Below are 16,677 nucleotides of genomic sequence, written 5' to 3' on the forward strand. Positions count from 1 at the left end.
AGCGGTCGCATGGAGCACATATCACACAAATTACATCTCAGAAGTTGACCAAACAGTAATTTAGGCATATATGATGAGGAAAATAAAACTTGTATGTTGGATTTGGGAAAACAGGATCATTAAACCGGTCAACTTGTGAGAAATAGAAAATGCCTTTTAGACTTTATACCGGGTCCTAAAGCAAAACTTTGTTGAAAATAATCTTTTTAGAGTGTAGTTCTGTCTCCAAAGTACATGACATTTGTGCCTTTATAGCTTTAAAAGTAATGGGACAGCAGTTTGAAATGCATAATTATGGATTTTCTTCATCCCAGGTTCATTATGGCAGAAGATATGACGACTCCTCTGCTCTCAGACTCTGAAGTCCCCGCTGATGCACTCCCTGTATGTCTAACCAGCCCTACGGTGGCCATACTCGGTTCTGGAGACTTTTCCCGCTCTTTGGCTGTGCGGCTGGTTGCTTGTGGTGTTCGAGTGGTGGTCGGGAGTCGGTGCGTGAATCGCATCCCATCAGGACTGTTCCCTGACGCAGTGGAGTTGAAGAACCAGGAGGGGGCAGTGTCACAGCCAGCGTGTCTGGTGTTTATGGCCTTGTTCCCTGAGCACTATCGCTCCTTGCTGGGGCTACAGTCTGCACTTGCAGGGAAGGTGCTTGTGGATGTAAGTAACGCAGAAGAGATGAATACCCATGGGCCTTCCAATGCGGAGCGGCTAGCTGAGCTGTTTCCAGACAGTCTGGTGGTCAAAGGATTTAACACGGTTTCAACCTGGGAGATGCAGACTGGGGCTCATGATGGAAGCAGACAGGTCAGGGCTGTTGTTGTGCTATCTGTATCTGAAAACTACTGCAAGGTTATTTGAACTCTGAGCTCTTACCTTTCACTACTGCAGGTCCTGGTCTGCAGTAACAGTACGGAGGGGAAGAGGAAAGTTGTCGAGTTGGCTCGGAAAATCGGGTTCCACCCTGTGGATATGGGTGGCTTGTCTGCTGCTCGAGATATTGAGGTAGCTCCATTGCGTCTATTCCCATCATGGACTGGCTCAATGGTTGTCACCTCCCTCCTCTTTTTCTTCTTCTATGGCTATGGCTTTCTGCGGGGAATTCTGCTGCCATTTCTTGCACAAGGACACAATGCTTTCTACCGCCTCGCCCTCGATCTGGTGAACGAGAGCCTGCCAGCAGTAGCCTTGGTGACCCTGGCACTTGTATACTTCCCGGGCTTGTTTGCAGCGTGGTTGCAGCTCTGGAGGGGCACCAAATACCTGCGTTTCCCATCCTGGTTGGACAACTGGTTACAGCGGAGGAAACAACTGGGCCTGTTGAGCTTCCTGTGTGCAGCGCTGCATGGTGTCTACAGCCTTTGCCAGCCTCTGCGCAGAATTACACTCCACAGGCTCATCAATACTGCCTACAGACAGGTGCGCGAACAAAAACGGTTCACACCAAACGCGAATAGAGCGTCACAATCGCGTCTACCGCCTCTAGTTGGACGCTTGGACATTTTGAATCTATTCGCGCGTATAAGTCGAGCGTTTGAAGCGAAATAGACGCGCGTTCAAGGCGCTCTAGGAGAAATATGTCATAAACACCACTCTGCCTCTTTTCTTTTTCATTAAAAAATATATATTAAACATTAATAGCAACACAAATGTTGTCCAGGCAACACCTAGATTATCTTCACTGCATGTACACTGTGTGCAGGATTATTAGGCACGTTGATTTTCTGATCATATTTATATGACCAATTCCAAACCACAGTAATCCTAATAACTACTATTAATTTAGTATTTAATAATGTATAAGTGATATATAATTGTTCATGAAGGCTGGAAATGTAAAACACCTTATATTCAGGTGTGCAGAATTATTATTATTATTATTTTCTTTTACAGATAAATTGAGCCCAAAAAGAGATTTAACTCAGACTGAAAAGTCAAAAAGTATTAAATGCCCATGAGAAGGATGCAATACTAATGCAATACTAGACATTGCAGTTAAGGCATGACCATTGGACAGTGAAATGCTCGTTGGGTCAGCAGGATCTAACAAAAACAGGTGGTGAAGAAAAGACACGAGTTAACTGCAAAAGAATTAAGAATTAAGGTGAAGAATTAAGGGTGAAACCATCAGGAACCCTTTAGTCTCCAGCGCCACCATTTTCCAGAGCTGCAACCTACCTGGAGTCTCCAGAAGTGCAGGTGTCAGGATCTCAGAGACTTCAGTTAGGTAAAGAATCCTAAAAAATGACCCCCACTAGATAAGAATCACAAGCTGAAGTGTTGTAAAATACATGAAGAAGGTTTTTTATAGGTTTTATAGGTTGAGAGTGACTCTTGAAGGACCAATACCACATCCTCTAGTACCGCTGTTTGAAGAATTCATCTTCCAGAATCTGGCAGTACGTTTTGGGAGTTCATTTTAGTCCATCCTGAAGTCCGTTTTGCAGAGATGGACAAAAAATGAACTCCCAAAAACGGTGTCTTTTCTTCACCACCTGTTTTTGTCAGACCCTGCTGACCCAACGAGCATTTCACTGTCCAATGGTCATGCCTTAACTGCAATGTCTAGTATTGCATTAGTATTGCATCCTTCTCATGGGCATTTAATACTTTTTGACTTTTCAGTCTGAGTTAAATCTCTTTTTTGGCTCAATTTATCTGTAAAAGAAAACATGCCTAATAATTCTGCACACCTCAATATAAGGTGTTTTTCATTTCCAGCCTTCATGAACAATTATATATCACTTATACATTATTAAATACTAAATCAATAGTAGTTATTAGGATTACTGTGGTTTGGAATTGGTCAAATGTGCCTGGAAAATATAATGATCTATATATAATGATGATAAAATAATATGATCAGAAAATCAACGTGCCTAACAATTCTGCACACTGTGTATATTTAAATATCCTTAAAAAATAAAAAGTTATGAAACTTCTCTTTGCCCTCAGTCAAAACGATTTGGCAGACAACAAATTATAGATTCATGAGAGCAAAGATCGGCCGTTAGATCTACACAAGATGAGCCACTACAGGCCATCAGAGCAGCGGCAGACGGCAGAAGAACTGGCCGAGGAAAGGCTGCTCTCGCTGGGGTTAATGAGCGCTGAGCGCCGCTGATCGCCTGGATCTCGCAACTCCACAAACACAAGATTATTTTTTAAAATAGGCGCTCTCTTTATAAATAAACCACAGATCTGAGCTTTAAACAACTACATTCTGACCTGAAAAAGTCTTAAAACTACCTTTTGTGACACAATAGTAGTATTTTTAAATTATGCAGGGTTTCTCATCACGTCACTTTACCACGTGACCGCAGCGAGCAGGCTCCTGATTGGTTAACACGGCGCAAATTGACCCCAAAGTTCAGATTTTTCAACTCGAGCGTCAGACGAGAATTTGCTTCAAACGTGTGAATGCAAAAAAAACACCATTCGTGTGTGACGCGCAAGACGCTCAATTGGCGAATGAGGCAGAATCGCGCTGCAGGACCTCCAGACGCGCGTCAACGCGCCTTTCCAATGACTTAACATTGAAATCACTCGCTCCTGTTCGCGTTTGGTGTGAACGCAGCATGAGAATAAAGATCTTGAGATGTTTAGTATGTCATTTGTATGTCATTTGAAGAGCCTAGTGTATGCTATGTTTTGTCTGAATGTATCAGGTTAAAGCAGGTATAGAGGAGCCTTGGGATGAGCAGGGAGTTTGGCGATCTGAGCTGTACCTTTCTTGTGGAGTGTTGGGTCTGGGCGTCCTCTCTTTACTGGCCATCACTTCCCTTCCCTCAGTGGGCAACACCCTCAACTGGAGAGAGTTTACGTGTGTACAGGTGAGCCCGTGCATACCATACAAGTGTTTCCCAACAGATTAGGAAGAGTTCAATAATGTGTACTGTTGGTGTGCCTCCAGAAACAGGGTCGGGAAACACTTTCATTACACATTTTCCACACTTGACTACTTTGGCGAGCCGGCCCCTACTCTGCCTAAAGTAGAGGTGGCCAAACCTGTACCTGTTACCTTCCTGCAGAGGTCAGTTCAACCCTGTTCCAACACACCTTCCTGTATTTTTGAAGTAATCATGATTAGAGTTGGAGCTTACCTCTGCAGGAATATTCTGCTCTTTCTTGGAGCAGAATTGGCTACCCCTGGGCCAAAAGCACACGTGCTCCTGGGGGCTACCATCCTGCCGAATGTATCTCCAACCTTAAAGGACAACTCCGGTGAAAAATGAACCTAGGGGTAATTAGCACATGGTTAGCGAGTAGATCGTTCTCTGGGATGCGTTTTCATGAAAATCGAATGTAAAGAGTTTTATCTCTAAAAGCAGATTAGCTTATAACGCTAGTATATGGGGCATAGAATAAGTCAAATTAAATCGCTAGTTAATACCACTAACAAGGCTCAAAATAGCTTCACACTAACACGGGAGCATAATGAGGGTCCCTACATGCAAACCCAAGCATTGAGAACTGTGTAAGTGTACAAACAGTTTAATAAGAAGATACTTTATAAAGACAGAACATTACGCGTATACAGACAGGAGCCATCTTGGAAAACAGTCTCGACAAGTCGAGCCACGAATGCTGTGCTAAGTGATGAACTGTGACTTGGAATCTCATATGGTCCGTTGTTTCCGGAAGAAAGCACTGAACGCAACAGAGAAAATAAAAAAAATAAAAAAATATATTTTTTAAACTGAACACAACAGAGACTAGTGGTCCCAAAGGATACACACTAAAGAGATGGCGGATTATTCAATCTGTTTTTAGAGATAAAACTCGTTACATTCAATTTTCATGAAAACGCATCCCAGAGAACGATCTACTCGATAACCATGTGTTAATCACCCCTAGGTTCATTTTTCACCAGAGTTGTCCTTTAATCAAACACACCTGAACCAGCAAAGCAAAGGTGCTCAGGGTTACTTTAAATGTGTGTTGGAGCAAGGTTGGAACCAAAGTCTGCAGAAAGGTAGTGTACCAGGACTGGCTACCCCTACCCTGGACTAAACCCTCTGTGCACTTGTACTCGAGTTCCAAAAATTGACACCAATAAAACTTTGATTGTGTTTGGCAGAAAAAAGAAAGTCATATACACCTAGGATGACTTGAGTGAGTAAATAATGGGATCATTTACATTTCTTAACTGACCGTTCCAGCGCATTATAAGTAGGACAGCACCACTGAATGCACAATAAATAAAACATAACATCACATATATTATAACTTATTAAAACATTTACTAGCATATTATTGTAGAACTTTTTTATTGTATGTGTGTAATTGACCTATCGGTAAGCCCCGCCCCCCTTAGATACTGTTGCTAACTCGGACAAACAAACAGCGTTGCTAACAATCTTACAATGACAGCTGTCAGTGTGAACACCTTATCCCGAGATGTTTTTGGACACAGATTGTAGCATATACCCCGTCCGAATGATGGCCAAACTTTACTGACGGTTTATGAAGTATATTACATCGTTTTTCACTCAACAAAAAAAAAAATTCACCGTAATAGTTGAACAAACAAAGCAGAAGTGCGCATTAACGTCTCATTCACAAACTCTCTCTTTCCGTTGCATTATCATTAACATACACAGCGAATTACACAAAAACACTCATACAACTAACGTTACGAACAGTAAACAAACATATACAGACCATATGCCTTTTCAGGGGTGCTAAAAAAACAGTAAACTTTGTATCTGAAAACAACTCAGAGAAACTGCGAGTGTGAGCTCTCCCTTTCGCCACCCGTAGACTATAATACCCATCAAAATAGGAGTCCTCCTTAGTAAGACAGATAATGTAGACCTTTAAATATATCTATCTCATAGAAATATAAAAAATATATACAAAAATTCTGTGGCACAGAAGGACCACCTCTCGTCGAGGAGCATTCAAGTGGGACTTAAATATATAAAAGATTTTAAAATAAATGTGGGAGATTAATTTGGAAGCTAGGATTTACAGATCACAATGCAAACGGGAGAAGCCTCGTGTTACGGTCTTCATGATCGCTACAATGTACATCAACACTGTTCATGTACCGCTGGGTAAGATTAAATTAATGTACATTAACCAGTTTAATATGGAGACGTACTGAAATGCAGACCTTCGTTTATGTGTTTTTGACCTACACTGTTAACGTTACATGACGGGAGAACAGTTAGTTATTATGTTAGCAGGGAAACACTAACTTAATCGTAACTTAATGAGAGTTTGACCACCAGAAAGTCCTCTCAGGATCCCTGGAGTCAGTGTTACAGTACCCCAGGCACGACGTTTCCCATTTTTGTAGCATAAACACCATCAAACTGATGAGAGCTTCAGATTTTCCAATGTTTCTCTATGGCGCTGAAACCTAGAGATGTCCGAGTTCCGGTCCCAGCGCAACTGATACTCAACTGCCATTGGCTCATCTGCGTTCGAGGGGAGGGGCTTACAGATAGGTCAGTTGATAGCCTGACGAGCCAGACCCACATCAAGATGCTGGGTCTGGGAACTGACCATTGGCAGGGCTCAATCCGAGGGGCGGGGTAAACGGTTGTCTTTCACCGACTCTATACACGATGTGATTGGCCTGACTAGAGTTTGGTTTTCATGCTCGCAAGCCAACGGAGAGTTGTTAGACGACCCTGGCTGAAAATTACATTTGCTGCCGCTAGGGTGCGTCTAGATTTCTAGGCTATGTAAATGAGTGTGTGTAAAGTATTTACTATGCTTTGCCAATATTAAGATTATTTTTCAATCCTGGACCTGCTTCTCCAAGAGCAGGGTAGAGCAATTCCAAACAATGTGATGTTTTATTAACACATTTCGGGAGGAGCACGTTCAGATAATTAAACCTAATTAAACACGAGTGGAGCACATTAAGCTAATCAATTTAATCAATGATAAGAGGTGTGTATATACAGCAGATTTACCTTCTTTCATTGACCGTTTTTATTTTAGCATCCTCCACACTTTGATTTAATAAACTCTTATTAGACGTCAACCAGGGGCGTAGGCAGCGGGTGGGTCTGACGGGCACAGGCCCGCCCACTATGATGACTAGGCCCCCCCAGTTTATTATACAAATATAACAGTTGTTTAAATTATTTTAACGTAATTACAAAATTATTATAACATCTCAAATACTGAAATAAATAAAATTAGATTTTTAACAGTCTGGGGTTTTTGCATAATGCTTGATGAGTTTGATTGACAGCTGTGTTAGGCAATTAGGTGTCAGACTGTCTCATGTATGTTGCGCGGCTCGCGCCTGTGAGTTCATGAAGTGTGTGTACCTATTCACTTAGCCTTTAATTTGCAGTTGTGTGATAAACAGCAGCGATGCAAAATTCTATAAAAAGGACTTTTAAAAACTTTAATGCAGGAGAGAACCCATCCATCAGGCCACAAGTAACAGTAAGACTTTTCAATTCCAAGCGCGGGTTCATTATGTAAAGCTGGGAACACACCAACAGTATTTTTCAGTTGTGATAGTGTAGGGGTAAGGTGCATGGCTCTAAGTTTTGGCGCAAATCAACCTGTTGCCGAACTCTCTGTACTTCCTTTTCTCATCACATATCAGATCGTAAAGGCGTTTATTTTCAATAAAAATGAAGAAAATATTTGAAAAGTGAAAATAAAGTGTCTAACATTTGTTGTAACTGCTGCTCATGTTTTGTATGTGGACAGGTTGTAGCTAGTTTTGGTTTCTGTAGACAGCGACTCATGAAAGGGTTGTTTACGGGCCGAGTTGAAACCTGGTACCTAAACTACTGAAGTACATGCTGCATGATCTATTGCGCTGCATTTTGATGGTAGTTATATCTATCTAGTTTTGGTGCATTCATTGATTGATGGGTGGAGAGCATTAAAACAGCAAAACAAAGACAACCCCAGAAGATATCTACAAGCTATGGTCTACTAACCTACAAGCACAACATTTTTTACTAAATTTGAATAAAGCTTTCTCTCTCTCCTTCCTTCAGTCAGGTTTGGGCTACATTGCTCTGACTCTGTCCATCATGCACACCCTCTTCTTTGGCTGGGATTTTGCCTTCCACATCGAAGCATATCCATTCTACATGCCACCCATCTACGTCTTGGCTGTAGTTCTGCCCTGCATCATTCTGGTGTGCCGTTGCTTTCTGCTTCTGCCATGCATCTCCAGCAGACTGGCCCGAATCCGCCGCGGGTGGGAGAGGAAACGCAGCTGCCCAGTCTTACAGCAGCACCATGTGGTGGCTAATGGAATACCATAGGAAGCCTGGGAAGAAACACTAGGAGGACTCTTATAAGATGAAGTGTTAAACGGATATACAGTTGGCAGTGCAGTGGCCAACGGTTTACATTTGCAGGTTTAAAAGATCCAAGGGCTAAATATAAAGTGGAAAATGTTTTTGGAGACTGGTCATATTCTCTGACTAGTTAGCTTTACCTGAAAGTGAACTCCTTCAATAACTCCAGTCTCAACTTTTCCCAGTGTTTTTTGCACTGTAAGGACTTAACGTGTGCCTTATATTGTTACCATATCTCAATAGTACTTCAGCTGATCTTCCTCTGGGCCAGTTACTGTGTAAATTATATTATACTGAGTGCTAATAATGGCCAATTTTACATTGCATTTATATATGTAAAGTGTTGTAAACAATGCATGTGTTATTAGTTTGTAATTAAATGTAAAAGAAATGTTTGGATGTCTGTTTATATACACAAATACACACAAAAAAAGTAAAATGGTATGGAATAACTGAATATTTTGCTCTGATGAACTTACTAAAATACTGACTGATTGGCTGTAGTTATATTGTATTGGCTGTGGATATTGTACTGGAAAAAAAAGTTTCAAATTGAATACTCAATCAATGTTTCGGGTGTTGTGAAAGCATGATTCATACCTTGAGCTTTATTTAACAAAAACAGCAAACAACGTCCAATGTGTCATTTAAATTAAACAAGGTTTCTGGTACGTGATTAGTTTTAAATGAAATCAAAAAGTCTAAAATAATTAAACATGCACATTTTGCTCTGAAAATAAAGAGTATTCTTACATATGAAAAGAATAATTACAACATAAAAACATACTTGTATATCTGAATATCAACATTTGAATGGTAAGACTGCAATATAAAAAGTAAAGCTATAGATTAAATTAAAATAGAAGTTTCAATCCCACTCAGAGATCACGGCGTCACACCTCTGGTGTTGAATCCGGACCGCTCCACCATTCGGTCTGTGGATTGGCCTTGAACTTTTTGTAGTCTTCCATCCTGAAGAAGGCAAGTTCTGTTTCATTGGCTGTGAAGAGAAGAAAGGTGTTCAAATAAAGATTTGAGCAGGTACACAAATAGTCAATTACCCGAAGTGGACAGGTTTAGTTTATATATATATATTAGGGCTGGGTATCGATTCAGATGCGCAAGCTCTCAAATCGATTCGATTTTCAATTTCAATTCTCGATTCAAATCAATGAATAAAGATTTAATACAAATACTATATTTATAAAAAAAGAACAGTGACCATAAGTTTACAAGTGGCTAATTAAAAAGAAATGAAGAGCCACAAACCTGTATATTAAACTCTTTTTACTGTACATTAAAACAGAACCCATCTCTTTATTTCAAATGCATACAATTGTTAAATACAATACAATTCAATACAATACAATAAATACAACACGAGAAGCGCGTTCATACCTGGACACAAGTGGTTGCCGTGGTAACGAACAACAATACCTTCCCGTGCTGACTTATGTGGACTAACTTTTATTTGAGGAAATCTGTAATATAAGCTATTAGGTTTGAATTATTGGTCCTGCGCTGTCTATTGAATATGTCTATAATGGCTAACATACGTGCGCAAGTGAACGCTCAAGTTTAATACAATCCAAGGCAAGCATTCGCATGTGTGTGATCTATTTTTAGCGGTTGTGTGCTCGGCTGTGGGGGTGTTGCAACGTCTGGGTGATGTCTCATCATCAAATGCTTCTGCAGATTTGTAGCATTTCACCTCAACATTACAAACGTTGACAACGCACCGGAACCCGCCATTTAAGCACTGAATGAATGAATGAATGAATGAATGAATGAATGAATGAATGAATGGCGCGCCTCTCGCTCCTTTGTAACATCGCGCAAGGCCACTAAGAGGTAGGGTGACCACCTGTCCCGCTTTGCGTTGTACCGCACAGCATTTTCACCCCTTGTCCCGCATGTCGCATATTGAGAAAATGTCCCGCATTTTCACCAGTCTGTTGATTTTTAATGATCATATTGAGAAAACATGCATGCGTTCTTTTGCCTTTTTAAGAAAGCATTTTATGTATTATTTTTGCAGCATCGTTTTTCACCTATATTTAACAGCGCTTCGTCAGAAGTAACACCCGCCTTACACAAATACAACAGCCGTTTTTTAAACCATATCCAATGGTTGAAAAGAAAGGAGTAAACACGGTCACTAGTAGGTTGTGACGGCTGTCAATCAAAATGTGGAGCGGTGATTCGTTCCATGTGTTCCCTGTCAGAAAACGAATGGATAGTTCTGTATATAAATAACTACAATAGCCCTGACCCGTTGAGGCATGGACTCCTCTAGACCCCTGAAGTTGTGCTGTGGTATCTGGAACCAAGATGTTAGCAGCAGATCCTTTAAGTCCTTTCTATCAGAACCAGCATTAACTTCTTGAGCAGTTTGAGCTCCAGAAGCTCGTCTGTTTGATCGGACCACACAGGCATCATTGAGCCGCCCATGACCCTGTGGCCGGTTCTCCGCTGGTCCTCCATGATCCTGTGGCCGGTTCTCCGCTGGTCCTCCATGAGCCTGTGGCCGGTTCTCCGCTGGTCCTTCATGACCCTGTGGCCGGTTCTCCACTGGTCCTTCATGACCCTGTGGCCGGTTCTCCACTGGTCCTTCATGACCCTGTGGCCGGTTCTCCACTGGTCCTCCATGACCCTGTGGCCGGTTCTCCACTGGTCCTCCATGAACCTGTGGCCGGTTCTCCACTGGTCCTTCATGACCCTGTGGCCGGTTCTCCACTGGTCCTTCATGACCCTGTGGCCGGTTCTCCACTGGTCCTCCATGACCCTGTGGCCGGTTCTCCACTGGTCCTCCATGACCCTGTGGCCGGTTCTCCACTGGTCCTTCATGACCCTGTGGCCGGTTCTGCACTGGTCCTTCATGACCCTGTGGCCGGTTCTCCGCTGGTCCTCCATGACCCTGTGGCCGGTTCTCCACTGGTCCTCCATGACCCTGTGGCCGGTTCTCCACTGGTCCTCCATGACCCTGTGGCCGGTTCTCCGCTGGTCCTCCATGACCCTGTGGCCGGTTCTCCGCTGGTCCTCCATGACCCTGTGGCCGGTTCTCCGCTGGTCCTTCATGACCCTGTGGCCGGTTCTCCGCTGGTCCTCCATGACCCTGTGGCCGGTTCTCCACTGGTCCTTCATGACCCTGTGGCCGGTTCTCCACTGGTCCTTCATGACCCTGTGGCCGGTTCTCCACTGGTCCTTCATGAGCCTGTGGCCGGTTCTCCACTGGTCCTTCATGACCCTGTGGCCGGTTCTCCAATGGTCCTTCATGACCCTGTCGCCGGTTCTCCACTGGTCCTTCATGACCCTGTGGCCGGTTCTCCACTGGTCCTTCATGACCCTGTGGCCGGTTCTACACTGGTCCTTCATGACCCTGTGGCCGGTTCTCCACTGGTCCTTCATGACCCTGTGGCCGGTTCTCCACTGGTCCTCCATGACCCTGTGGCCGGTTCTCCACTGGTCCTTCATGACCCTGTGGCCGGTTCTCCACTGGTCCTCCATGACCCTGTGGCCGGTTCTCCACTGGTCCTCCATGACCCTGTGGCCGGTTCTCCACTGGTCCTCCATGACCCTGTGGCCGGTTCTCCACTGGTCCTCCATGACCCTGTGGCCGGTTCTCCACTGGTCCTCCATGACCCTGTGGCCGGTTCTCCACTGGTCCTTCATGACCCTGTGGCCGGTTCTCCGCTGGTCCTCCATGACCCTGTGGCCGGTTCTCCGCTGGTCCTCCATGACCCTGTGGCCGGTTCTCCGCTGGTCCTTCATGACCCTGTGGCCGGTTCTCCGCTGGTCCTCCATGACCCTGTGGCCGGTTCTCCACTGGTCCTTCATGACCCTGTGGCCGGTTCTCCACTGGTCCTTCATGACCCTGTGGCCGGTTCTCCACTGGTCCTTCATGAGCCTGTGGCCGGTTCTCCACTGGTCCTTCATGACCCTGTGGCCGGTTCTCCAATGGTCCTTCATGACCCTGTCGCCGGTTCTCCACTGGTCCTTCATGACCCTGTGGCCGGTTCTCCACTGGTCCTTCATGACCCTGTGGCCGGTTCTACACTGGTCCTTCATGACCCTGTGGCCGGTTCTCCACTGGTCCTTCATGACCCTGTGGCCGGTTCTCCACTGGTCCTCCATGACCCTGTGGCCGGTTCTCCACTGGTCCTTCATGACCCTGTGGCCGGTTCTCCACTGGTCCTCCATGACCCTGTGGCCGGTTCTCCACTGGTCCTCCATGACCCTGTGGCCGGTTCTCCACTGGTCCTCCATGACCCTGTGGCCGGTTCTCCACTGGTCCTCCATGACCCTGTGGCCGGTTCTCCACTGGTCCTCCATGACCCTGTGGCCGGTTCTCCACTGGTCCTTCATGACCCTGTGGCCGGTTCTCCGCTGGTCCTCCATGACCCTGTGGCCGGTTCTCCGCTGGTCCTCCATGACCCTGTGGCCGGTTCTCCGCTGGTCCTTCATGACCCTGTGGCCGGTTCTCCGCTGGTCCTCCATGACCCTGTGGCCGGTTCTCCACTGGTCCTCCATGACCCTGTGGCCGGTTCCCCACTGGTCCTTCATGACCCTGTGGCCGGTTCTCCACTGGTCCTTCATGACCCTGTGGCCGGTTCTCCACTGGTCCTTCATGACCCTGTGGCCGGTTCTCCACTGGTCCTCCATGACCCTGTGGCCGGTTCTCCACTGGTCCTCCATGACCCTGTGGCCGGTTCTCCGCTGGTCCTCCATGACCCTGTGGCCGGTTCTCCACTGGTCCTCCATGACCCTGTGGCCGGTTCTCCACTGGTCCTCCATGACCCTGTGGCCGGTTCTCCGCTGGTCCTCCATGACCCTGTGGCCGGTTCTCCGCTGGTCCTCCATGACCCTGTGGCCGGTTCTCCACTGGTCCTTCATGACCCTGTGGCCGGTTCTCCGCTGGTCCTCCATGACCCTGTGGCCGGTTCTCCACTGGTCCTCCATGACCCTGTGGCCGGTTCTCCACTGGTCCTTCATGACCCTGTGGCCGGTTCTCCACTGGTCCTTCATGAGCCTGTGGCCGGTTCTCCACTGGTCCTTCATGACCTTGTGGCCGGTTCTCCACTGGTCCTTCATGACCCTGTCACCGGTTCTCCACTGGTCCTTCATGACCCTGTGGCCGGTTCTCCACTGGTCCTTCATGACCCTGTGGCCGGTTCTCCACTGGTCCTCCATGACCCTGTGGCCGGTTCTCCACTGGTCCTTCATGACCCTGTGGCCGGTTCTCCACTGGTCCTTCCTCAGAGCACTTTTGATAGAGACTGACCACTGCAGGCCGGGAACAGCCCACAAGAGCTGCAGTTTTGGAGATGCTCTGATCCAGTCTTCTAGCCGTCACAATCTGGCCCTTGTCAAACTCACTCAAATCCTTACGCTTGCCCATTTTTCCTGCTTCTAACACATCAACTCTGAGGACAAAATGTTCACTTGCTGCTAGGGTGACCACCCGTCCCGCTTTGCGTTGTACCGCACAGCATTTTCACCCCTTGTCCCGCACGTCGCATATTGAGAAAATGTCCCGCATTTTCATCAGTCTGTTGGTTTTTAATTATCATAAGACGACATGCATGCGTTCTTTTGCCTTTTTAAGAAAGCATTTCATTTATTCTTTTTGCGGCATCGTTTTTCACCTAGACATATTTAACAGCGCTTCGTCAGAAGTACATCCCGCCTTTCACAAATACAACAACAGCCGTTTTTAAAATCCTATCCAATGGTTGAAAAGAAAGGAGTAAACACAGTCACTAGTAGGTTCTGATGGCTGTCAATCAAAATGTGGAGCGGATTTGTTCCATGTAGAAAACGAATGGATAATTCGGTAAATTGGTTATATTCTTAATATATAATATAATATATAAGACTGTCAATGAACTAGTTTCATGTTGCTTTTTATTTTATTTGTTCATTATTGGACTTGGTCAGATCTGATGCCTGCTGCCTTTGGGCTCAGTGATGTTGAATTTAAATGACATGTACATTGTTACATTGATGTAATGGTGTTTTCTGGAAGGGACTAAAGAACAAAGTATTTTTATCATCTGAAAGGCAGAATACATATGTTTTTATTAAGTTAGATAGACATTGTGTAACAGTTTCAGGTTATGTTTTAGTGTCGGTACACTCTAAAAAAAAAAAAGGTTCTATATTGCACCAAAAATGGTTCTTGGCTCGTAATCATAGGGGAACCTTTTTTAGTGCTATATAGCACCAATTTTGGTGCTTCAGTGGTTCTTCAGCGGTTCTTCAGAGGTTCTTTGACTAAGGTGCTATATAGCACCTCTGAAGAACCGCTGAAGAACCAAAATTGGTGCTATATAGCACTAAAAAAGGTTCCCCTATGATTACGAGCCTTTTTTTTTAGAGTGTAACATGTCCCACATTGTCCCACGCAAACTTAGTAATTGTCCCACATTTGGTTTGTTTGATGGTGGTCACCCTACTTGCTGCCTAATATATCCCACCCACTAACAGGTGATCATCAGTGTTGTTCACTTCACCGGTCATAATGTTATGCCTGATCGGTGTGTGTGATATATAAAAAAACACGCTTTTACCTACCAACACCACATGCTCGTAACCTGCAGCCATCACGCAGAATCAACTTGTCATCATCCTCTAAGCTCATTACAAGCTCATTTGTCTGAAATCATAAAAAAACATATTGTTAATATTAATCATGCTAGTTTATATTCACTCATTTTGTTTATTCAGCTGTACATCTTCACCATTAGATTGATTCTAATCCATTAGGAAGACATTTCTGACTAATTCTGTATCATATTTAATAAGCAAATTTCTATATGATAGTAAAATATATATATAATTTATACCACAAGTTGCTGAGCATATTTAAAGTTACCTTTGCTCCGTGTGCTTGGTGTATGATTTTCATCGTGTCTGCAAGAACACAACAACAAGATGTTAAAGCAATAACTCTTATTTTGGGGGAAAGTATTGAGTAAATGTAACTCAGACTTACCATAATCAAACTTCTTAAAGGGCGGAGGCAATCCAGCTCTGGATGAAACGTCTTCAAAGAGAGAAGTGCTTGTTACTCATAATTTGTCAATGTTTAATAATATCAAGTACTTTTGACTCTTTCTGTCAGCCCTGTAGTCATCGTGTCTACCTTGCTTAACACATGTAATAAACTCCTCCACCGTCTGATCTAAATGCACGTCTTTGAAAACCACCGGTTTAAAGTTGCGATGCTCGAAAGACCGAACCAGACGCACCGTCAGAACCGCCCGGTCACACATCTCGGACAGAACCACTCACAAACTACACGAGTAAACACACCCCGTCCGGAGAGGGTTATAGCGTACACACAAACACATGTAAATGACAGATAACTACTCGCTATTTAACGTCCTTCTATATTTTATAAGAACGATTTCAATGCGTTTACTTCCAGCATGTTCTGAAAAGTGAAATCCTAGACCACACTAGCCGCTGTCTGATGCATCGATCAGGCAACAGCAGTATCAGGCCAGAGCAATAGAACTGCAGAACAATAGATTAAAAACGACTCCTTCTCTGTGGAAACATTTCACGGTCTATGGTGGAAACGAAGTGGAAAAGACAAATAAATGTCTCCAGTCTCCCCAACATATTTAATGTTCAATCCGTTGAATTGTTCTATGAGTATAGCTTTTCATCTTCATTCTTCTTATAAGCACTGATCTGCATTTAGAATTATATTTATACTTGTCAGAAATTGAATGCAAAAAAAATATTGTTATAATTTGAACATTATTCAAATGGGATAAATAATATGGAAGATTGTTTTTGGCACAGAATACATTTAATTTTTTTACTTTTTACCTCACAATTCTGACTTTATATCTCAATTCTGACTTTATATCTCACAATTCTGACTTTATATCTCATAATTCTGACTTTATATCTCACAATTCTGACTTTATATCTCATAATTCTGACTTTATATCTCATAATTCTGACTTTATATCTCATAATTCTGACTTTATATCTCACAATTCTGACTTTATATCTCATAATTCTGACTTTATATCTCACAATTCTGACTTTATATCTCACAATTCTGACTTTATATCTCAATTCTGACTTTATATCTCACAATTCTGACTTTATATCTCATAATTCTGACTTTATATCTCACAATTCTGACTTTATATCTCATAATTCTGACTTTATATCTCACAATTCTGACTTTATATCTCATAATTCTGACTTTATATCTCATAATTCTGACTTTATATCACAATTCTGACTTTATATCTCATAATTCTGACTTTATATCACAATTCTGACTTTATATCTCATAATTCTGACTTTATATCTCAATTCTGACTTTATATCTCATAATTCTGACTTTATATCTCAATTCTGA

At 43.6% G+C, this 16,677-nt stretch overlaps 2 protein-coding genes across 2 annotated transcripts in view; one reads left to right on the plus strand and one right to left on the minus strand.

The window, feature by feature from the left end:
* steap3 (STEAP family member 3, metalloreductase) overlaps nt 1-9,022 on the plus strand; it is an 11,522-nt gene extending 2,500 nt beyond the window's left edge. Inside the window, exons 2-5 of the mRNA XM_079821307.1 lie at nt 315-807; nt 892-1,419; nt 3,669-3,833; nt 7,983-9,022. Of these exons, the coding sequence (XP_079677433.1) occupies nt 322-807; nt 892-1,419; nt 3,669-3,833; nt 7,983-8,255 (1,452 nt within the window). The 5' untranslated portion in view covers nt 315-321 and the 3' untranslated portion in view covers nt 8,256-9,022. The remainder of the gene's footprint in view (nt 1-314; nt 808-891; nt 1,420-3,668; nt 3,834-7,982) is intronic.
* Nucleotides 8,865-15,764, minus strand: cUnh2orf76 (chromosome Un C2orf76 homolog). The gene is made up of 5 exons (XM_079821310.1): nt 15,436-15,764; nt 15,286-15,336; nt 15,166-15,203; nt 14,865-14,946; nt 8,865-9,291 (listed from the first exon to the last, which is right to left on the minus strand). Exons 1-5 carry the CDS (start codon nt 15,563-15,565, stop codon nt 9,185-9,187), a joined length of 408 nt encoding a protein of 135 aa, XP_079677436.1. The 5' UTR covers nt 15,566-15,764; the 3' UTR covers nt 8,865-9,184.
* Between the last annotated feature and the right edge of the window lie 913 nt (nt 15,765-16,677).

The sequence above is a fragment of the Gobio gobio genome (genome assembly GCF_949357685.1).
Source record: "Gobio gobio genome assembly, chromosome: 7".
Classification (NCBI taxonomy): domain Eukaryota; kingdom Metazoa; phylum Chordata; class Actinopteri; order Cypriniformes; family Gobionidae; genus Gobio; species Gobio gobio.